Source organism: Phalacrocorax aristotelis, chromosome 2 (genome assembly GCF_949628215.1).
Source record: "Phalacrocorax aristotelis chromosome 2, bGulAri2.1, whole genome shotgun sequence".
Taxonomy (NCBI): domain Eukaryota; kingdom Metazoa; phylum Chordata; class Aves; order Suliformes; family Phalacrocoracidae; genus Phalacrocorax; species Phalacrocorax aristotelis.
This window is the reverse complement of record NC_134277.1, coordinates 58,929,347-58,953,714: the sequence shown is the minus strand read 5'-3', so window position 1 is coordinate 58,953,714 and position 24,368 is coordinate 58,929,347. Positions and strand designations below refer to the sequence as shown.

At 40.3% G+C, this 24,368-nt stretch overlaps 1 protein-coding gene across 6 annotated transcripts in view; it reads left to right on the top strand.

Moving 5' to 3' along the window:
• TPK1 (thiamin pyrophosphokinase 1) overlaps positions 1–24,368 on the top strand; it is a 308,617-nt gene that overhangs the window by 129,027 nt on the left and 155,222 nt on the right. For 5 of the 6 annotated variants that reach the window (XM_075083749.1, XM_075083751.1, XM_075083752.1 and 2 more), the window contains one exon: positions 16,068–16,140. The exons of the other annotated variant lie outside the window; for it this stretch is intronic. In XM_075083749.1, coding sequence (XP_074939850.1) covers positions 16,068–16,140 — 73 coding nt within the window. The remainder of the gene's footprint in view (positions 1–16,067; positions 16,141–24,368) is intronic. 6 annotated transcript variants of the gene reach the window in all.

Here is a 24,368-nt window from a genome sequence, read left to right as displayed (position 1 = left end):
AGACAGACTGTCCCAAAAATACAACTGAAAGAGTCAGTAAACAATTCAGTGCCATTTTTTTTGTTAAGGCATAATCTACAACATTTGACAACAAATACTTTTAATTAAGAAAGTGACAGATGTGGGTGTCAATATCTCTTCTTTCTGATGCTTTTAATTTTAGGAAAAAAGATAATTGTGCATAAGGTGATTTTTGGGGTGTTTTTGTACAGGAGGGAATTGTGTAAGGAGCATGCATGGATGGATGGGGGTGTTAGCTCTCAGAGGGAATTCTCAGGATGATGAAGAATCCGTTTTGAAGAGTTAACATTGCTAGCAAATGAGTTACTGTGATACCGTATCAACTGAACCTGCGCCTACTCCGCAACCATCTGCTCTGATTGGTATGAAGGGACCAACATTGATCCATCATTTGAAGCTTTGTAGGAAAGCAGTGAAAGTGACTGCATGGGCTGTGGTTCTGCCTCTCATCTTGTGAAAAGGTTACTGCTCTCTGATTCCCTTTTGGAGTTAAAGCATTTCAAATTGAACAGCAATTTCTGGCAAAGATGGAAGCTGGAACTGTGCTATACTGTCATTGGGCTTGGTGGGACACTTAAGCTTCTGCTGGCTTAAATAAATAGGAATTACATGACCAAATCCCTCCTCATTTCCTTCCTCTCTCTTCCGTGCCCCACAGCGAAAGTAATGGGAAAGTGTGTCCATGATCATATTTACTGTAATGAGCTTGTCCTCTGGGGAAAGTCTTGTGGCATCTTTTGATGTTAATCTAGTATCAATTTATGATTCAAATTTATGTGCTCTAGCTCTTGTTCATTAAGTGTGCCACATGCAGGGTTGTCATATTTTGTGTGTTCCCCATAAAAATCTGTGCCTTTTGTTAAATCTCAGCTTTAAAGGAAGTGTTTCCTGACAGAGCAGTATTCTATCAGCACGTTGCAATTGTGCAGGAGGGTCCCAAGGTCACAAACTCCTTCCAGAGGTTAATTAAATGTGAAAGAAAGGTATTCTGTTGTAATTAAATAGCAATGAATGAGAGGCTGTGAATATTTGGTGTCTATTGCAGTACCACAAGGCAGAGCCAAAATCATCTGCAAATTTATTATTTTATTTTGTATCCTATTATAAAATACCCTTGAGTGTAATTTTTATTCTCCAACTTGCCTGTGACAGAAGAGGGATTAAGTGGTCAGCGCTGTCATGCATATATGTGGTCATAATATACCTCAGGAGTGGTTTCAAGAACTCTTATACCATTCCTGACATGCTGAAGAGGGCTTTCATCAGGAGGGTGATGCCTTCCCCATTCTACAGAATCTCATTTTTAATCAGAGTGGAAAGTGCTTTCCTTGCCACGTTCACACTGGAAAAGCCGTGGCAAGTTTTGACTTCTTTCAATAGCTCCAGCAGAAATACAATCATGTTCATGACCCTGTTTAAGAGCTCGTCAAAATTTCCTGTTTGGTTCTTGCGCTTCTGTGGTTTAATATTTCAGCATGCTCAAATGTATTAGGCAGGATCTTGGCACAGGGCCACAGACAAGTTGTGAATCCAAATGTAGATTTTTCTTTATTTTTTTTCCCTAACTATCATTTTAAATCAGCTGATAAAGACATTCATACACTGACTTGCTCCACTCTGTTATCTCTGAATAGTGAATGACTTTAGTGACTGAACTTATGGGAACCTAGAGAACAAAAGCAAGTTGTAGTTTTAATTCCTTACTTCTGTGTTTTAAAATAATTTTAATTATTTTAACTTTTTGTTTCACCTAAAAACTGCATTTGTAAAGTGTTTTTCCCAACCAAGAAAGGGATGGGGAGAACTGCTTGTACCTTCTCATTCTTGGGCTAGACAAAGCTTAGGCATGAATCTAGGAACATGCAATTTCATAAAATTCTGTAAAAGCTGAGAATCCTTCTACCTTACACCAGCCCTTCAATGTACCAACGTCAGCCAGGAGTACAGTTGAAAAGAAACTGCTTTTGATTCTACAGTCTGGCCTCTGAAAAAGTTGTATGGGCTCATTGATGCTACAGCCTGAGCTTCTTGGGCCTTGGACCCAGCTGTGGTCCCACAGCTCTGAGAGGGGAGTTTATGTTTACCACCTAGGTCACGGACCTAGGTAAAGGGTGTGGTGTTTTAGAAAGCTAGAGAACCATGTTGCCAAAAATAGCAGTAATGGGATCCCCAAAACATGCTGCGGTGGGTGTTGTGCTGGTTTTGGCTGGGACAGAGTTAATTTTCTTCCTAGTACCTAGTATGGGACTATGCTTTGGATTTGTGCTGGAAACAGTGTTGATAAGACAGGCATGTTTTAGTTACTGCTAAGCAGTGCTTACACAGAGTCAAGGCCTTTCCTGCTTCTCACCCCACCCCACCAGCGAGCAGGCTGGGGTGCACAAGAAGCTGTGGGGGGGCATAGCCAGGACAGCTGACCCCAACTGACCAAAGGGGTATTCCACACCATATGACATCATGTTCAGCATATAAAGCTGGGGGAACAAGAAAGAAGGGGGAGGCATTTGGGGTGATGGTGTTTGTCTTCCCAAGTAACCGTCACATGTGATGGAGCCCTGCTTTCCTGGAGATGGCTGAGCACCTGCCTGCCAGTGGGAACCAGTGAATGAATTCCTTGTTTTTCATTGCTTGCGTGCACGGCTTTTGCTTTACCTGTTAAACTGTCTTTATCTCAATCCATGCGTTTTCTCACTTTTATCCTTCTGATTCTCTCCCCCATCCCACTGAGGGGGAGTGAGGGAGTGTCTGTGTGGTGCTTGGTTGCTGACTGGGGTTAAACCATGAGAGGTGTGAACCCCACCAGCCATTGCTACCTTAGAGAGAGTACGTGCGCCTCACCTAGGGTGTGCAGAGCTGAATTTGAAGGTGGAAATGGTCCAAAATCTTTGTGCCTTTTCATCAGCATCTAAGTACAGATTTCTGCTTGTTGCTAGCTGGCTGGCTTTAACTGGTTGGTGCAGGGGTTTTTTTGCATGTGAGCTTAAATAGATATCCAACAACCTAGGATTTAGGTGGTGGTTTTGCTTACAAAAAACCCCACAATTCTCTGATAATTTTCAGGACTTTCCATTTCTCTCTCATGAAAATTTAAAAGTCACTTCAGTGAGAGTTTTTCTGTCATTCCAGTAAAATTTGGGTATCTTACCTCATTATCAGGCAGATGGGTCTGTTCCTCCCAATTTTACCTGTTTTTGAAAAACTTATAAACCTGTGAATTAATGACCTGCTAGTATTAAAACATATGGAAAAAAATATCTAGTAGTGAATTTTACACTGAAGGAATGGGCCACACTGTCATCCAGAACCTCACTCTTCTGTTTAATGACATCTGTGATGAGTTACATTACATCATGTCACCTGTGGTGTCTTTGGGCTACTCATAGAGCATCTCAATACACACTAATTCAGAGTGTCTGATTCTCAGTTCTTCTGTGTCCAGCCATTTCCAAAGCATTTCCAATGCTGCATCCGCTCAGAGTTCTCCACTCCCTTCTCCTACAGGGGGGATAACAGACCTCTGAATGTCTTCCCTGAGGAACAGCTACTATCACTATATATAAAAGGAATAGCTTTTAATAAGAGCTCATCGTTGCATTTGTATTATTTATAGGTATATGTGTCCTTAAGATCTATTTCTGATTCTATAAGAAAAGTTAATTAGTGTGTTGAAATTTAATAAAAGATTAAAAGAAGGTTGTATTGACAATAATAGAACTTAGTAGGATAGCAGTTAAGGGTTTTATAAATACTTTTAATCATAATAAATTGTGAAGTTGATATGGGGGTTATTGTTAAAATTTTTTTATGGTAAGCAGGGCATCAACAGCATCAGAGTTTACATTGAAAGGTTTTTTTTTTTCCAGCTACTCTACTTGATAGAAAATCACTTGTACTGAACCAAAAATGGGGGCTCTTCAGATTATGCATTACTTATCCAGAATGAGGTATTTTCTGTCTGAGGAGTGTTTTTAACCCACATAGACAAAAAGAGAGAAAGGACAGCTGGGGATGGGGAGAAATGGGAACAGAGAACTCTATAATATCTTGCATATGTTTGTAATGTTTCTAATACCTCAGTTGTGTGCAGCTTTTTCTGTGAATGCCATTTATGAATGAGTACTACATCTATATGTTTACCTGCCTAGAATGGATATCTGTCAGGTAGGTAGTTATCTAAACGCTGTCATTTGTGCTTTAAATACTAGTGACAGTAAACCAAATGCTGCAGATACAAACTGGAAGGCTGGCTCACGTTCTCTTAAAACCTTCCCTCTGCAGTATGATTTCCTTTCTTTTGGTGAAACATTAATGACGACAGCCAGCTTAAGCAACATATGGTAGGAGTTTTGTGGATAGATCCCAGCCACAGTCTGGGTCTTAGAGACTTAATAGCTATAGCAGGAAATAGAATCATAGAATGGTTTAGGTTGGAAGGGACCTTTAGAGGTCATCTAGTCCAACCCCCCTGCAGTGAGCAGGGACACATACCTACTTGCTTTACAGAAAAAACAGTATAGCACCCTAGTTTGGCTAACGGACTGGGGGGGGGGTGATGATATGAGGACGTTTGTGTCTTGAACACAGTTTAAGAATGTTGTATCTGAAGCTGGTATTGTCCAGGAAACAAGCACAGCAACCACTGACATTGTAACTACCAGTCTTTGAGCTATTTTTTCGCTAGCTCAGATTTATATACGCTTCAGTTAACCACACTCTCATTGTAGCCTTGGAGGCTCTTCACAGTGCCCTTTTGAATTCACTTGGTCATGCTCACACTTTGAGGTTTTTTGTGGCTTTATTCTTTTTTTTTAAGCAAAGATTATTTGGAAAATTGACCATTTTCAAATCTAGTAAAATATAAGAAATTAATTTTACATCCGCTTCTCATCTGCAGGGGCTGAATTTTGTACTTACAAGCATAAATTTGCGTCTGAACGTGAGTTTGTGTTGAATTCCTTGTGGATTCTGACTCACCAGCTGTGTTGCATGTAGCTGTGCTGGTTTCAGATGGAGCTGATACAAAGCTTCTGTCTTCCTGGGGACGAGAGATGCTGGTTAGGTGTGTGTTGAACAAGGCTGTACCTGTGCAGGTATGAAGGATTGGGACCTAGCGAGGATTTCAGCACATGGGTGCAGATTCGTTGTGCTTGTTAGTGATTTCTGTAGTTAAGACCTTGCACTGGTAGGTGTCTTCTAATAGGATCTGGAGGAAGTGTTATTTGCAGACCTTAACCTCTTGCAGGAATATGCTGCCTTGATATATTTGCTGTTGGCTCTTTCACAAAAGTTAGGACTGTTAAGTCTGTAGAAGAGATAAAAACAAGGGCAGACTCCTGTGATTGTTATGACAGCCATTGTATGTTGTGCTTATGATCAGTAATTCCACGGTAAAAGTAGTTTAATAAGCTGCAGGTGAAATATTGGTAGGTCAGAGGAGTACAGTGTGGCCTAGGTAGCCCCTGGGCAGGTATGAGATAAATCTGAGAATAGATGGCCTGCTTCCTGGTTTTAATATTTAGCAGCTGTGGTCTAAATGATGAAATAATATAAAACTAGATTGCAGCTTCTGTAAGTTATCTTGGCTCAATGTCATGGTTTAACCCCAGCTGGCAACTAAGTACCACACAGCTGCTCAATCCCCCACCCCCCGGTGGGATAGGGGAGAGAATCAGAATGGTAAAAGTGGGAAAACTTGTGGGTTGAGATAAACACAGTTTAATAGGTAAAGCAAAAGCCATGTGCGCAAGCAAAGCAAATCAAAGCAAAACAAGGAATTCATTCACTACTTCTCGTGGGCAGGCAAGTGTTCAGCCATCTCCAGGAAAGCAGGGCTCCCTCACACATAACAGTCACATAGGAAGACAAATGCCATCACTCTGAACACCCCTCCTTTCCTCCTCCTTCCCCTGGCTTTATATGCTGAGCATGATGTCATATGGTGTAGGATATCCCGTTGGTCAGTTGGGGTCAGCTGTCCTGGCTGTGTCCCCTCCCAGCTTCTTGTGCCCATGGCAAAGCATGGGGAGCTGAAAAAGTCTCTGACCAGTGTAAGCATGACTTAACGGCAACTAAAACTTCTCTGCATTATCAACACTGTTTTCAGCACAAATCCAAAGCATAGCCCCATACTAGGTACTAGGAGGAAAATTAACTCTATTCCAGCTGAAACCAGGACACTTGATTAGCTGAAGGTGAGTTATTTCAGCATTAGACAGTAGCTGAAGTTGAACCTTCTGAGTATCTGTGTGACAGCTGGGGCTTTTGGGGGGCAAAGGAAGCTCTGAGGAACAAGAAGGATTTTGGGATTTGGCACTGTGCTTTGGCCAGTGCTAAATTCAGGTTTTTTCCTTCTAAGAAGCATTTCCCAGCCTTACAGTGAATATCGTGGCTGTGTAATTGCTTTCTCCCCTTTTCAGATAGACTGTGTTGGGAGCTTCCCTGTGGTGGTGATGTCTAATTTCTTAAAAGCCCTTTCATTTGGGGAGCATTGGAAGCTGTGCTGGCTGCCAGGAGGAGGAATCTGACTGCAGCAAAGCAAAAGGATGATGTTAACCTCAAGTTTAGCACGTTTCCTTGTACTCATGAGAGGCAGTCTTTGGGAAAGCAGACAGCCCATATAGTGACCAGGGTGGCACTGCCACATGTTTCCTTACACGTTATTAGGTTTCCTTATATGTAGGTTTGTTCACTGATAAACAGCAGAAAGAAATAAAAATTTAGGTCCGGCAAGTTGCTGTCAACCAGACATTCTTTTGTGTCTGTTAAGGTGCAGAGAATAAGTATGAACATATCTGCTTATTTTAGCAGTTTAAATATTGTTCAGAAGAAAGCAGTAAGAGAGGGGTGACTTTTCATCAGTTGAACACAGTTTGTCAATCCCTCAATCTTTGTTCCTTAAAAAACATGGAGCAAATAAAACCTTGATAGAAAAACTGTTACAACCGAGTATATCAGGTTGTAATCAGAAGGTAGATTTATTTTTACAGGAGAGTTGCAGCTTTTATTTGTTTCTTAATTTCATCCATATGTTGGGTAGCTACAAAAGAGGTTTTTATTCTCTAATCAGAGCTTTATCAGAGGCATTTAAGTTGCAGCTATGGTCACCAGAATGGTTGTTTGAAAGACTTCTAAACTTGAGAAAGAAAGAACTGCTTATTTATGTTCATAACTGCAAACCTGTTGTCTTTGCTAACTGAAATATCCATACTGGTACTTTGAGCCTGTAGAGGTGGTAACACTGAAAGGAGGTGAGGATGGTAAGACAAAGATTAAAGTGAGCTGCAGAAGCCTTACCCAGCCTTACCCAGATGCTCCAGCCCACTAAAGGCAGGGCCACTGCTATATTAAACATTTTTCCACCAGTTCCTTCAGAGCTCTTGAGGCCAACATTTCACCTTTGTGATTAGTACTAACCTTAAAAGAATTTCTGATACACTTTGCAGTATGTTGTTGTCTAAATCACAAGTTCCAGAAAATGAAATAGGGTCATACATTGTACTGCTAAATTGAGTAGAAATGGGAGAATGCACCCTTGAGTTAATCTGATGAAAGTGAGGGTGCTTTTTGGTAAAGGTTACCAAGCATCAGATAGAGCCCGACTCTTATTTTGTATGCGCATTTATCTTCTGCTATCCCTCTAATTAATGCTTCTGTGCTGTGCTGGGTAAGAGGTGCAGGTACCTTCTGAAATGCTAATGCTCCGGTGGAATATCCTGGTTCTGTCAGCTCCAGCAAAGCTGTAGCAGAGGTCAGCAGCGAAAGGTTTAACAAAACTTTTGCCTCCCACTGACTTACCAAATTTCAGCCATACAGAGTCAATAGGCTTCAAACGGCTGTCTGCCATTACATGTCTTTTCTCCATTCCTTGCCATGTGGGCTCACGTTCCCTAAAAAGATGAAGCTGTATGTTTTGTTCCTCTGTGTAGCCCAGGTGTTTTCAGGATCCTCAGTGCATATTTCTCTGCAAAATGTTATGTAGCATATCAGCATAAAGGCTCAAAACCTGAAGAAATTGTATGAATCGTTCTAAGGCACTCAAACACATCTTCACGAAAAAGAAAAAAAAGGTATCAGAAGTTTGCTTGTGTCTAATCTACAGGCAATCAGAGCCCAGGACAGAAGATATGTTTCATTAAGTGTACAGGAGTTAACTTTGTCTTTCAGTACTTTTGTTGTCATCAGATATTCTGGTTTCCTGCTTTAGTCTTCATATTTTCTGAGTAGGAGTTTTTAAGTAGATTTTTGTGTGGCAATTCACCCTTTATGGCTGGTCTTCCTCTTTATGGATAAGTGTCAATGTCTTGTTTCAGGCCATGAAACAGAAAATTAATCCATAAAATGATTTGTATGTGGAAATCAGAAAAGAAAATGTAGGCCCAAACAGGAAAAGCATAATTAAGACTTTTGAAAACCTGCAGATTTCTCCTTGCCCCCTTGGAAGAGGTTGCTTGATAAGGGGATAAATCTCTTCTCATTGCACTCGTGAGTCACTGTGTAGAAAGGGCTCTAAAGGATTTCTGCTGCCAGCTACTTACTGCAGTTTCAAGCCCTGAAGAAGCAAAAGGCTTTCAAATTCAACCTCTCCTGCATAGGTGGTCTTCCCTGGTTTTGGCAGTACGTAAACAGATGCTAAACTCAGGATGGGTACTTAGGTGAGAGTAAGTAAATTATGGAAGCAAAGAAATCCTAGTGAAGGTCTTCCACATATAACTGCTTACTGTTTGATTGTGCTTGACTTTTAAGCATTCTTACTGGTCTGCAAGTTCACAGAAGGGACACGTAGTGTTAAAATACTATTAATCAAAGCTGACTTTAAAATTGTAAAATGAAATTTCAAGCCACACCATAGGGGTTGTTATTAAGTATCTAATTAGGAGGAAAAAAATACAATATGCGTATTCCTAGCTCTTCCGGGAAAGAAGATGAATTGTCTTGTCTTGGAAAAATATGTTGTCACCTTGGACCCACAAAATCCAACTTTGGTGGCACTCCATGAAGCAGCCCTGAGCTGACTCTGATTTCCAGTGCTGCCTTTTTGAGACTAGTATCTAAATCTCAGTTTGTGTAGTTTTGCGACTCCTTCGATGTACATTTACCAGGTTTTAGATCCCATCCCATCCCTTTGATTCCTCACATGCTGTCTAAAATGTTAATAGTGAACAGCTTACCTTTTTCTAATGTAGCGGCTGGTTTTCCTGAATTTTTAGGTCAAATCCTGCCATGCTTTGACATGAAATGAGGGAAAACGGTTTTGGGTGTCTTGTCAGCCTCTGTCTTCCCAGTTAGTCAGGCACCCTCACCTGTCGGAGGGAGTCCTGGTTACATTGCTCATTTCTCTCCCCTTTTCTTTGGCTCATATCCTAGAAGACTAGAGATTGGCACTTCTGGATGAGTAGTTATGCTTTCCCAGCTTTTGCCTGTGTGTGGTGGGTTTTTCCTGAAGTACCTGTACTTCCCTGAACACAGGAGGGTGTTCAGCACCATGGAAAACAAGGGAGCAGTTCTTAAATCTTGGAGCATCGTTTTATTTTGTACTGTATTGATTGTAACTGGAGAACAGTTTCAAATATTGGCAATTAAAAAGAAAAATACAACAGTTGTAGCTATCATTAACACTTTTCTTTGTCACTGAGGGATAAGGTTTCAAGGCAGGGCGTTAGCTGCATGATTTTTGTTAATGATAATGGGAGCTAGTTGGCTGTCCCCTGCAGAAGATGTCCCCCTGATGTGTGCTTTGCATAGCAGTTTGAGCTGAGGGTAATATGTTCTACAATTTATTTCAGATTTTTTTTATTATTACTTGCAAGGTGACACTGCATACCAGGCAAGCATAAATGAATGCATTATTGCCCTCATATTTTCACACACTTTTATCTTTTTATTTAAATCATAGCATTTGCAAATAAAATAATACTTTTATGCTCTTTAACACTAAGCGCTTTAAAAAGTAGGGAGAAAAGAGGCTGTTCTCCAAGGTTGCCAAATATTACCAAGTACTTTTAACCACAGAGCTACCTGACCGTAAGCCACAGATTTGGTGACTGTCTGTGCAAAGAATTCTGGCAGGGTCCCAAGAATCTCCTATCTGTGTATGGCCCATATATGTGCATATACTTGCTTTCTTTTTTAAACTGGGGTCTGCAGTACTACTGTTGTCCCTCACCCCCCCCCCCCCCTTTTTTTTTTTCTCGAATCTTGTTAGATCTCATCTGCATTTATTGTAATGTAGAAAATGTTGTTTGAGAATTACATTCTTGGTTAGCAATTGCATAATGAACAGTAGGGTTTATTATGGTCTTGGAAGAAGGGGTGGGCGACTGGGGGTGTTTCGGCTTTTTTTCATTAACTCATACAGCATCTAGCACAGCATTTTTGTCAGTGCCACCCTAATACAAATATCATATAGTGACAAGGGAGGCTTTGTGGTTTGAAATCACAGTGACGTGAACCATGGAGTCAGAAAAAGCTAGCTGACTTCAAGAGAATCTTGATTGAGAAGTAGAGGGTGGAGGAGGTAAGGAATGTCCTTTAGCTGTTTTTTAAAGGCCTAATGATAATAATAAGTTATGGAATCCTTAGTGTGATCTCTTCAGGATGAACAAAAACAAAACACTTTTTTATGGTCAGTTTAAAGTTCATTAATTGTATGGTTATTTAGTGTTTGGCTTCTGCGCTTCAGGTGTGACCCTTACTTGTGGTAACCTTGCAGGTAATAGTGGCAAGGTTTTTATAGGCTGAATAGACATTAACTCTGAACATATCTTGCAATCTGACATTTCTCCTTTCCCCAGGAAATCTCCTCTGTACAGCTAGTTGGGGCATCTAAGTATGCTGCTTTGAGACAAAATATAAATGGCATCTACTTGTGCTGTACACGTCTCTGAGAGTTAAAAAGACACTTTGATCTTCACAGCAATTTACAGTATACTTTTGACAGATTTAAACAGACTTAACACCTTTCTGAGAACAGCCCTCACTTACCCATCTAGTCAAGACCAACAGTCAGGAGGGCAAGCTGAAAGTACATCTTAGCAGTTAGGAGGTGTAGATTTGTGGGCATTAATTTTTGTTTGTTGGGTTTTTTTGTTAAGCTGTGATTTTAGTATTTATCCTGAAGTAGTACTAGAGTGCTTTATCTTCTGTATTCCCAACTACTAGACGCTTATGAAGTCAAAGCTGACTTTAGTGACTTTGCTTCATGTTAAGTCTACAGCATTTTATCTTCACTATTTTTTTTTCTACTGGGAAGTAGCCTGTGTGTGTCTGTTATTCCAGGGTAAAAGGCACTGGTTTTGAAATTTATTTTTAGTAGTGAAAAAAAGCGTAGGGAACCCACCCTGTACCCTTGAATGATACAGCTGGGACACATACAACTTGTCTGCGTGGGATTGTTTTCTGTGCTGTAACTGAAGGAAGCAAAGGGTACCACAGATATTGCCTTTAAATGTTCATGTCTCTGATGTTAACATTTGTTTAAAAAAGGTTAATTGCAGACAATTATGTGCTAAAGGAGCTACATCACAAGAAAAGTCAATAGTACTAGGAACCCGTAACTTTGAATTAATGATAGAACTGAATAGTTATGCCAGAGCAATTTATTTAAGGAGGCAGCACAGGTTTTTTATTACAAACTGCTAAAGTGTGATGTGTTGTGGGTTTTTTTCTCTTTTTCCTAACTGTATAAAAAGGCATATTTACCACTCCACACTGAATTCTTAAAGTGAGTAAATAAAGAACCAAGTATTCTGATGTTTTAAATTTAACATGCTTTTCATTAGTGTTGAATATTTAAAAATAAAACTGCTTCTTGAATTAAGCTGTATCCATTAGATGGGTTTCTTGAAGGCAAAAGGCATGGTTTTGCTTACTTAGCATGAGAACCTCAGAGTTTAAGTAGCTTCTATTTATTTTGTAATCTGTGTCTATGGTAAGAGTCGATTACTGGGTTATGGCCCTGGTGACTAGAATTTCATTAGTGTATCTTGAAACTATGGCAAACTTGCTGGTATCTCTTTTTGGTTCCCCCCTCCCCCCCGCCCCCCCCGCTCTTGCCAGCCCAGCGTCCTGGGAGTTCGTAAAACTGTTCAGTCAACATTCAGGCTTTATCCAGTTTTGATAAATCCCTTAGTTGGGGTCCATCTCAAAACTCTGAGAAATAGTGCTGTTTTTTCTTGCTAAGCTAGTTAAGCCTTTAAAGGTTTAATATTGAAACTCTGTGGTTTTTTTTTTCTAAAAAACTGTTATATACACAAAACATAACTGTCTTCTATGGAAGTACCTTCAGGTCCTTAACTGAAAGCAATCCTGGCCCTCCTGACTCCATACTCATTTTAGATGGATGTCACATGGCTCTAAAATACCCTGATGAGAACAAGAAACAAAACAGTAACCACAAAAGGCAATAACATAAAGCCAAACAAAAAAAAAAAGCCCTCAAGCCCCCAAAAATGAAAGAGAATGAGAAGAGAAAGAAAATATCTGTCTGGCCCAAAGTCTCTGAGGATTTTTTTTTTTGTTCCTCAGTGCCTGGTATTATGCTGCTTGACAGGTCTAGAAAAGACTTGGTAGATTAGGCTGATCGCACATGAATTTTATACTTTTGGTCCCATTAGGATTATGGAGTTGGCTCACTCCTGATAAATGTCAGGGTAAAGCAGCAGAGAATCAAGCCAGCTGAGCTGGTCATGACCTCATATGCGTAGGGATAATGAATAGCTAATGAGACTGGTAAAACATGGTTCTGAAATGCAGTAGACTGCATCATCTGGACTGTTAGAAATTAAAATTTTAAATTGCACTTTGAAAAGGAATTAAAGACATCTTTTGCCATCATGGGCAAAAAGATAGCTTCCTTCACTAAAGGATATGTGCCATATATGTTACTGAAGTATGTGACATCTTCAATACAGTTATGCTACAGAATAAGAATTATTCATGAATTTGAGGTCAGAGGGTAGGAAAGCATGGGTTAGACTAATATAATACCTGATTTTAATCTGTACTTTAAACAAGGGTGGCTGTTTTAAATTTTATGGAGGGGCCTTTCTTGTTACTTTCCTCTGACATAGTTTCTTCCACTCACATAGTAGTAAGCTTGATATGTGATTCTCCAGAGCCTGTTCTCCTGGACTAGTGTGTACCCTGGAGAAAATACAAAACTATACCAAAGCAAACAAGTGAAAACCAATTATTACAAAATATTCTTAAGTTACTTTAGTATGAGGGTTTTTTCCATATAATCTCTTTCAGCTATTTCCCCTTTATCTGTATCAGCTAGTGCTAATCTTCTCTGAGGTTAGTCAGTCTAGGACAATTTTTCACACAATGACTCTTCTTCATTTGCGTTAATTGGAGAAGAGGTTTGATTCAGTTCTGCTTACGGGAACCAGGCAATTTGTTCAGCAGAACTCAAAAGGACTAAATCAAATGCAGCTTTTGATTCTTGACTGAACATTGGCTTGCTTTTGTTGATTTGCATAGTCAATAAGCTACAAAGAGTAGCCATCCTCTGAAGAGAAAGCTGAAACACTTTATGATGTTTGTGAGGCAGACAGTGCAAGTTGAAGTTTACTCATGATGGATATTTTTTAAATCCATCAGGAGTCACTTTCTGAATTTTCCTTGTTTCTGGTGTTTCTAAAAGGGAAGGAAAAGAGAAGAAAGAATTTGTCTCCATGTTCGTTGATGTGAGGCTTAGACTTTTTGAAATTTTTGAAGTCCCCAACCACGATTCCTTACTCTCTGTTAGTCACTTCTGGCTTTGTCGTGGCTATGAGTGAATTAATTAGAGAGGGTGCTTTGAAAATGGATGTAGCACTTCCTGGCAGAGGAGATGTATTCAGGCAGTGTAGCCAGGAGCCCTGGCAGAGCACACACGAGGTGCAGCCGAAATTCTTGTTTCTTTTGCTTATAAAAATTCAGACGGAATTTCAGCTAGCTTTTGTCGTGGAAATGGTTTTACTTTGGATGAGAGCAAAAGCTGTGCAGGAGCATTTGATCCTGAGAAGATACTTTTTTGGCTAATTCTGCTCCCAGTTATGCCTCTCGAAGCACTTGGGAGAAATGTTTGACTATTTAAAAGCACTGCAGTCTGTAGTTACTGTAGAGAAAAAAAATTACAAAGGCACTTTTGGATTTATGTACCACATTTCAGTAAGATAAGCAACCATAAGACGTCAGCTTTTTCAATAGAGTGGATGTGTGTGTCACACCAAGTTGGCTTTCCATGACAGCTAGCTGTTCTTCCTGCCCCACCTGCTGGGATGCCTCCAGGGCTCGCATTCGGGCCACTGCTGTAACACCTAGAATGAGTTTACTTTTAATGGCTTTGTTCCAAGCAGGAAGAAATGAAAGGAAAATAACAAATTGAAAGAGAATACCTATAGAGCGTTAGGCTCATTGTATTCAGTAAATATTTCATTGGGAAACTTGTGGAAAGGTAAAAAGGCAGCAATTTAAAATTAAAATGTTGAAAATGTGGTATTTTTTGTACGTTGAAAAGGTCAGTCTCACAATGAAGGAGCAGATCTAATTTTCTGTTTAGTTTTTTGGACTGTACTGACTTGGGCATATAAAAGAACACTGAGGCGTATGCATTTCTTCCAGCTGGTTTCTGTGTCCTCAGTAAAACCCTGTGCAGAAGGGACTGCCTTTTCCCCCACTGCGAGTGTGGAAGCATCACTTTTGGAGAGTTTGTTTTTAGAACATATGCTTTTATAACACCCTTAGTAGTAGCAGAGCAGTGAATTTGAAATGCCGTAGTTGCATGTGAACTAACTCACAACAGTTGTTTGTATCAGCTTCTGCTGAAGCAGCTTTCAGTTTTCAAAGACAGTGGTGGCCAGTGGCCATGTACCTCTTTTGAAATCTTTTAACAGAGCCAGAATTTGCATTTTTATAAGTTTTACTGATGTGGGGAGTTTGTAGACCGTGCAGCATTCTTCTAAAATCATGTGGAAGAAAAATATGTCCCAACATGCTTTGCTCAATTCCTTGTAAGTCAGCTTGAGCTATAAACTAACTTGCCGATGAACTCTCATACCCCTTGTAAAGTATGGTAACCTTGGAGAAGAGAAGCCATGTATTTAATTTGTTAGAAAACACTGAAATCACAGCTTTAATTTAAAAACTCAGTTCAGGCTTATCTGTTGAAACAGCAGCAACACTTTCACCTGTTGTCTTAGCTGCTGCTTGAAACTCCAGGAATTGTGCAAGATGGAAAGCTGTGTTTCTATGTTGTTTTTTTTTTTTACTCAAAAAAATATTCTTAAACTGTTCTTTCTGTAACACAGTTGAAGTTTCATTATGAATTTGCTAAAAAAATATACAGTAAATATTTTGAAGCATTCTGCAATTAAAAAACAACAAGCAAGTTGAGATAAATATCACAACATTAGTTCTATGTGATTTGCAGCAATATTACTGTACAAATGATGGTTAGGATTTGAAATCAAGTTCATACACATTTTGTACATCCAAGGTATGTCTTACAAGTCACTGAGCATTTGGCTTTGATATTTGTGGGGGGGTGTGGTATTTTTAATAATCAAGGAGAAGAGCAGAAACGAGATGACATCAGTAACAACTAAAATAGAAATCTTTGGAACATATGCGGCATACCAGCTGTCCAGGAAACATCATCATCATCTTCTGACAAACTATATCCTCTGAGGCTTGATGTACAGCACTCGGATATGCTTTTTCAAATACTTCGCAGACTGAGTGATACATTTTAAAGATATTTGAGAGTTGTCTTTCTAAACCATGCAGATGCAAGTCTTTCCTTAACCTAAGGAGATGTATAAGCATCTAAACAATGTGTAGCTTCCTCAGCAAAGAAGGGACACTGGATTTACTAGTTTTACAGTTTGTCTGTTACCTTATTTTGTATCACCTCTTATCAACTCTTGTTTTAACATGCTTTTTAACTAGCTCCTTTTCCCTTGAGAGATTAATGCTTGTACCCCTTAGTGCTCTTGAGAAAATAAATATTTAACATAGTAAGATGAATTAATTTTTCATTTCACTGCTCATTGCTTTCCTTTCAGCTTCTTGCCTGATTACATCAGTGGTGATTTTGATTCCATTCAGCCTGAAGTCAAGGAGTACTACAAGGTCAAGGTAAATTAAGTCTCTCTGATGAGTTTCTGTGTGTTAGAGCATTGTAGGATCCAACCCATTAGTGCCCCGTTGGTCAGTAAGTGATTCTGGCTTCATTGGTTTCATTGAGGCTTCTGTTGTGAAGCACCTTACAAGCTCAGATGTTGCACTCCGCCTGGCACTGTACTAATGCTTAAAATAAACATGGAGGGTGCTGTACTGACTGAGCCCTGCTTAGGGTGCAATTTCATAGCACTGGCTCAAGAACTAGACATATGTTGCTGGAGATTATAGCAACTAGAAACTAGGATAAAACTTCCTGAAAAATCTGTGATTTCTTTTGCTCGCTAAGGTACAGAGCAATGAAGATTAACCTCCTGTGATTCCCACATGTCTGGCACCCACAGACTTTTTAGAGAGAGTTTCTCTGTGTGATTTTTACATGATACGACTTCACCTTTTTAGCAGGAAGCTGCAGATGGAGACATCTGTCTCTTTCATCACCCACTAAAGCATTGAATTATGCCCTGGCTACTTCTGTGCTTCACTGGTGGAGTCCCCTCCTTAATGGGTTTTTGGACAAATTCCTGCATACATTAATTTATTCCTAGTGTAGTTACTGCATTTCCTATGAGCAACATAAATGTAAACTCACATTTCTTACTTCTTAGGGCTATACGTTCTGCCTTTAGCTGACTATTTGGCATTTAATGCTTTGCCTGCCTGCCTGTACAGGCTTTTGTGCTGAGCGCAGTGATTTACCCTCACACCCTGTACAGCAAGTTTCTGCAAATTCAGAGTCCACCTCAGTGTGCCAGCTTGCCTTTGCAGCAGGCTGTACTTGCAAGCGCAGTGAACGTTTGATCCTTGTAAACTAGTGGAATTAGAGGTCTGCCATATGTCTGCTGGTGATTCAATGCATGAGGCTGAAATTTGCCTATGATCTTCCTTGACGGACTTGAGATCAAATGGTTAGAACAAAAGGTTTTGGAATGTGAGGGGAGGGCTGGAGGAGTGTACGGGACTGGATTTTAGTCCCTCTCTGAGCACTGTGTTTTTTTCCATGTTCTACTTCATTAGTTAGAAGTATGTGATGGAGTTGTTCCTCCCCAGGTGCAGGACCCTACACTTGTTTTTGTTGAATTTCATTAGGTTCCCCTTGGCCCACCCAGAACTCCAGCCTGTCCAGGTCTCGCTGGATGGCAGCACAGCCTTCTAGTCTGTCAGCCACTCCTCCCAGTTTTGTATCATCAGCAAACTTTCTGAGGGTACGCTCTCTCCCTTCATCCACATCATTGATCGATATAATGAACAGGACTGGACCCAGCACAGACCCCTGCAGAACACCGCTAGTTACAGGTCTCCAACCAGGCTCTGCACCGTTGATCATGACCCTCTGAATTCTGTTTTTCAGCCAGTTCTCAGTCCACCTCACTGTCCCCTCATCTAACCCACACTTCCTTAGCTTGTCTATGAGGATGTTATGGGAGATGGTGTCAAAAGCCTTACTGAAGTTGAGGTAAACAACATCCACTGCTCTCCCTTCATCTACCCAGCCAGTCACACCATCCTAGAAGGCTATCAGGTTGGTCAAGCATGATCTCCCTTGGTGAATCTATGCTGACTGCTTCTGATAACCTTCTTTTCCTCTACATGCCTGGAGATGACCTCCAGGATGAACTGTTCCATCACCATTCTGGGGTGAGGCTGACTGGCCTATAGTTTTCCGTGTCCTCCTCCTTGCCCTTTTTGAAGACTGGAGTGACATTGGCTTGGGCACCTCTCCTGTCCTCCATGACCTTTCAAAGATGATGGAGAGTGGCTTGGCAAGAGCATCTGACAGCTCCCTTAGCACTCATGGGTGCACCCCCTTGGGGCCCATGGACTTGTGAAGATCCAGTTTGCCTAAATGATCTCTGACCCAATCCTCCTCAACCAAGAGGAAGTATTCCTTTCTCCAGATTTTCTCTCTCTTCTCTGGGGGCTGGGATGCCCAAGGGCCAGCCTTAGCAGTGAAGACTCAATAAAGAAGGCATTCAGTAACTGCCTTCTCTGCATCCTGCGTCACAAGGGCCCCTACCTCATTCAGCAGGAGGCCCACAATTTCCCCAGACTTCCTTTTACTACTGATGTGTTTGAAGAAGCCCTTCTTGTTATCCTTGACATCCCTTGCCAGATTTAGTTCCAAGTGGGCCTTGGCCTTCCTTGTCGCATCTCTGCATACCCTGACAACATTCCTATATTCCTCCCAAGTGCCCGGTCCCTTTTTCCACATACTGTAAACCTCCTCCTTCCATTTTCGTTTCTCTAGAAGCTCTTTGCTTATCCCTGCAGTCTCCTGGCTCCTTTGCTTGACTTCTTACTCCTAGGGATGCACTGATCTTGAGTTTGGAGGAAGTGCTCCTTGAATATTGACCAGCTCTCTTGGATGCCGCCTACCTTCTAGAGCCCTAGCCCATGGGATTCCTCCAAGCAGATCTTTGAAGAGGACAGAGTTGGCTCTCCTGAAGTCCAGGGTTGTAATCCTACTTGTTGCCCTACTTCTACCATGCAGAATCCTGAACTCCGTCGTCTCATGGTCACTGCATTCAAGGGTACCCTGAACCCTCACATCCTCAACCAGAACTTCTTTGTTTATTAGTATAAGATGCAGCAGCACATCTTGCCTTGTTGTCTCCTCCACCACCTGTGTAAAAAAGTTATCCTCAGTGCTTTGCAGGAACCTCCTGGATTGTGCGCACCTCGCAGTGTTGCTTTTCCAGCAAATATCAGGATGATTGAAGTCCCCCATGAGAACCAGGGCCTGCAATTGTGAGGCTACTTCCAGCTGCCTGTAGAAGGCCTCATCAACTTCCTCTTCCTGATCAGGTGGCCTGTAGCAAACACCCACAACAGTGTCACCCATATTTGCCTGCCCCTTGATTTTTACCCACAAGCTCTCGACTCGTTCTTCCTCCACCCCCAGGCAGAGCTTGATGCATTCCAGTTGTTTCCTCACATACAGAGGAACTCCCCCACCTTGCCTTTCTGGCCTGTCTTTCCTGAAAAGTATGTAGCCATCCATGACAGCATTCCAGTCATACGAGCTACCCCACCATGTCTCTGTAATTGCAATGAGATTGTGGCCCTGCAACTGCACACTGATCTCTAGTTCCTCCTATTTATTCCCCATGCTGTCTGTGTTGGTGTAGAGGCATTTCAGGGAGGTACTTGACTCCACAGGTTTCCCTGGAGGAGTGTATGAGGATTCACTACAGCCATGCACACCCTTGAAGAGTTTGATCTTGATTGTCATCTCATGAGGCAGCTAAGGCACCTTGGTCGCTGCTCTTGTTGGCCTGGCTTATTCCCCTGCTAGATGCGATGGCATTAGCATTGCCACTTTGGACCCCACCCCCCGAGTCCTTCAGTTTAAAGCCCACCTCACCAGGTTGGCCAGCCTGCTGCCAAAGATTCCCTTGCCCCTTCTAGATGGGTGGATTCCATCCCTCCCTAACAGGCTATGGTTGCTGGGGAAAGTCCCGTTGTCATAAAAGCCAAAACCCTTGCGACGGCACTAGCCACATAGCCAAGAGTTGATTTGTGTTATTTGTCTGTTATTGGTTGCCCATCTTTCTCCAACTGGTAAAATAGAGGAGAAGAAAACTTGGGCACCAATATTTTTCATTTGCTCCCCCAGGGCTTTATAGTATTCCTTGGTTCTGCCCAGGCTTTGGCAGAAGCTGAAGGTAAGTTTCCCTGTGGATTTTATAAACACGCTTTATAGTTCTGTTAAGTACTGCTTTTACAACAGAATGCCAGAGTGACCTCTTTTTTTTTTTTCTTTTTTTTTAAAAAAGCTACCCATATTGAGAGAAGCTAATTCTTCATGACTTCTTTTATCTGTCTAAAGATAGCATGCCACTGGTTAAGAGGAGTTACTTTTTCATAATAAAGCTTATGGATGTTCATTATTGAGTTATAAAACATACTCATTTACAAGCATTTGTGTCAAAGCCTAGTGTATTGCTAACTAAGAAGGGGGAGTATGAAATTCGGTGTGTGAAGCTGATTTTATGGTTCTGTAAAGCGTTGTCTATAAGCAGCTGTATCATCATCACAAAACAGTAACAGGCCTGACTTCTCCATCACGCCAGCTTCATGCCAGGATGTTGCTACTGGACTTGGAAGGTTTTCTACTTCATTTAAATGATTAAAGCAAGGGCAGATATATGCCATTACAGGAAACGTGGCAAACGGATTCCTGTAGCCGAAGGGTTTTACTGGAAGGGTTATCTGTAAGCCAATTGCTCTGATGTTTTCAGTTGAGCAAGGATTACATGACAAGTGTTTCCATTTTCACTTAAGGAGGATTATTGCCACTGTGTTGGAGAACCTCATTTAAATAAAATTCATAAACATGAAGCAAATAAATCCATTTTATCTCTGTTAGGTGTGGCACATCATAGTTAGTGAAGAGACCTAAAGGCGAAAGTGCTGTTTTTTCACTTGTGTTGGAAAGCATTTGTGTAATAGACTTATGAGTGGGATGTGTAAGTGATGGGTTAGGCGTATTATGCTTTTGGGAGAGAATAAGTAAGCAAGCCTCATAGGTTATACAACTTTACTTTTTATTTTCTGCGGTCTTGGTTTTGCCGCATTGGCTTTTCAAGTAAGTACTTTTTGTCTTTTATTTTTTCTATTAAAAATTACTGATGATTTCCTCCATTTTTTTAAGAGTTAAATAATGTTACAACTGGATGAGACTGCCCCACAACTGGAAATGGAATATCATGTTTATACTTTCCTTTTTCAATCATATTGCACTATAAATGAAGCAAAAAGAGTGTCAATTCAATATTCTTTATTCTGTATATTTTCTGTCATTGTTAAAACAGATATTGAGGAGAGTTTTTGTACTTTCACGATAAATATGCATGTTCATAGATGGACTGTCAATCTTTCTCTGTACGGTCTGAAGTGCATTGGAAATGACACAGCACAAAGCAGGGAGGAGTTGTGGTGATATTTCTGTCATTGTAGTTTCATCTGTTTCATCTGAACGTTGTAGTTTCATCTGAACGTTTCTATTATTGAAACCTCTTAAACGTTACTTTGAAGTTAAAGCAGCCGTTTGTATTGTTACACCTCAAACAAGGCTCAGTTTCTGAAGTTTTGAGACCAACGACATTATCTAAAATTATACCAAATCTGTACTTACACCTAGAAGCAGAAGGTTGAATCCAGTGCCCTTTGCAATCCAGATTATGCTATTTATTAAATATCTTGTTTGGCTTTTCCACTAAGGAAACTTCATGTGTTTTAAAAGCCTCTAGACCTAGTACACTTTGCTTCATATCTGTAATTAAATGCTGTGAACTTATTTACAAGTGCACTGTTTTTCATATTCTCTTTTTTTTTTTTTAAGCCCCATAGAGCTGCTTATTTTTGCAGGCAGTTCTGCAGCTGTAGCACTTTTCCTTGCCTTTTACTATTACATTTCCAGGGTTTAATGGTTATCAGGGCTGTAGAAATGCTTAATAAGTATGGTGTGGGTGTTGTCTTTTTGTTCTATGATGATGCACCTATAATTGGATTTACAAAAGGTATTTGTAGCACTGAAATAGTGCTTGTACATCTCTCTAACTTCTAAACTTTCTTGCTAAGCTTCATGTTTTAGTGTCATATTCCCTGCTTGCTTTTGAGGCCAAAATTTTTAATAATTTTGGGACATCACAATGTTAACTGACTTCCCTCAGTTATATTATTATAATTTAAATACGTAAAAAAACATTGAGTTTTTCTGTGACTACTTTAATTTACCTTTTATCCCTAAATGTTAGTATTTTTTTCTAAAACTAATTTTTTACACAGGATGGGACTTTAAATGTTAAGAAGTTTGATTCATTTAAAGCATTCTTGTTAGACTGAACAGTTTTCTAAGAAAACATAGTTCATTTTAGGGCCTGATTTCGATGTGAGAGGTTGTAAGGTTTCAGAAGGAGCCGTAAAAGTTGTGTGGGTGGATCTGAAACCATTCAGTCTTGCTGTTTAACAGGCTACTCCTAGCAATCCCTTGTCTTATGTGTCCTGCTGAAGACACCTCTGACAACTGTAAAAAGTGCTGTGCCTGCTTCAGTTCAGCTTCTCACGTGTTGAGGGTGCACAGTGCCACATCCACTTATAACCAAGTTGTAAGTTGTAATCATTTTCTACTGATGTACATGCATTGAAAGAGCCTCAGTGTCTCAACATAGATAGTGGTTCATCAAGTTAAAATGATTTCTAGGGCTGGGATGATCCTGTTATTTATAGTTCCAACCGCATATGACTGTATATGTCATTTAAGGTTTTGGACTGGAAGCTTTCTGCATCTCTTAGTCATGTAATTATTCACAGGGAGCTTTCATAAAATGGTTCCATCTTGAATAGTATGTCAGAGGTCTCATCAAGATCGTGTTTCCAAGTGAGTCGAGTGGGTGATGTGGGTTATGTGGATTTCTCATTCATGCCAAAAGAAAGTAATGTCATAAATTTGTAAGAGATGTTGTGCTCGGTGGCACTTCTGTGAAGGTGAACATGACAGGCAGTCACACTAGGTCGGACCAGAAGTTCATTCAGCCAGTGTCTGGTCTTGGCTGGGGAGGTACAGAATACCTTTGAAAGTATACGCATGCACAGTGATGCATCTTTGATACACTTTTCATCTCCCAGTAACATAAGGCTTAAAGATTTCCTAGGTCAGAGGTGGTGTCTTTGTGCTTAATCACATCATAGATTGATTTTCCCCCCAAAAAATTAGTCTACACACTTTTCTTCAGACTACGTAGATGAAACAGTGCAAGTATCCACAAAAAAACAATGATAATATATTCCCCAGTCTAAGTGTTTACTTGGGAGAATATCTGTCTTCTGGATTTTATTTTGGTTTTGAGTTTGACATTTGATAGTCACATTTAATTCTCATTAATTTTTATATTGTGATAAAAAGCGGATGAACATACTTCAACCACCTTTTCACTCCCAATCTGATTGTGTTAGTATGATTGTGCCTAGCATTTCTGTAGGTACTTAGGGGTGGGGGGGTGTGCACAGCTAAACCAATGGAATAATGCATATGTCATCAAACTTATGGCCTAAAATCATGTACAGCCTGTACAGATGTTTTGTGTCCTGCTGGCTTAATATATGTATAATGGCTGGGAAGTCCTGTTGAAAAGCTGTCCATAAAGTGAAGGATTTCAGGACTCTGGGCTTGTATGCTGCTGTTCTTATGTGCCGGTGAAAAATAAAACCAAGATAAATCTCTGTCCAGTTCTTAATGTCACTCTGTGCACTTTCACCAAGGTAGCAGTTTCCAGAAAACAATATATCTGTTTAAATGCAGATAAGATTTGTGGAAACAAACAAAAAAAACAACAAACCAAACCCAAATTCAGTTATACAGCCCTGCATCTTTTTAAGCAATGTGTGTTGCTTGTGTTATCTCCTGGAGTTGCACATCACTCCTTTCAAACCTGAATAAAAGGCTAAGTCCTACTTGTGTTGTAAGATCAATATAATATCATTGAGATTCAGCAAGTTTTGAGGTCATTGGGAGTTACTGCATATGTTTATTAGGACCTGAGTCAGGCCCTATTTTATCTAGTGGGATAGAGAATGCAATCTGACCAAGTTCTCATTCCTTAAAAAAAGTGCTACTCTATTTTCCTTTGCAGTATTTTTCTGCTTGTTGTGTAGCTTTGGGAGACAGTATATAAAAATTAAGAGATCGAACTTTTATTAGAGGTGGTTTATCTTTCTGTTGCTTAGGTTTGAAATGACAGTTGGCAGGTTACTAGTTGTTTTCTTTCTTCTCACAAGTGCCTTAGCTGAAGCTCAACTGCCAGACAGTAGAATATGCAAGAAAACAGGGCACCATATAACAAAAATGGTGCCAGTGGTATTTTAGTCTTGCATCCAATTTCAGTCTAATACTATGTTGCAGTATGAGATTTATTTCTCCCTTTCATTGGTTATGGCCAAGGAGGGTAAAGGGTAGAATCTATATTGCAATAGACATTTGAGTTACTTGCAACATTAAGTTTAAAAAACTTAATCTGGTGTTAATCTCTGAAAGGAATTGTTACTCCGGTATGTCAGCCGGTGATGGAGAAAATAACAGAAAAGCTTAAAAAATAGAAATGTATTGAATTAACTTCATTTCCAGTGCAAAAAATAAAAAAGGTGTTTTAAACAATGACAGCTTAATCTGGAGAAGGAGATTGAAC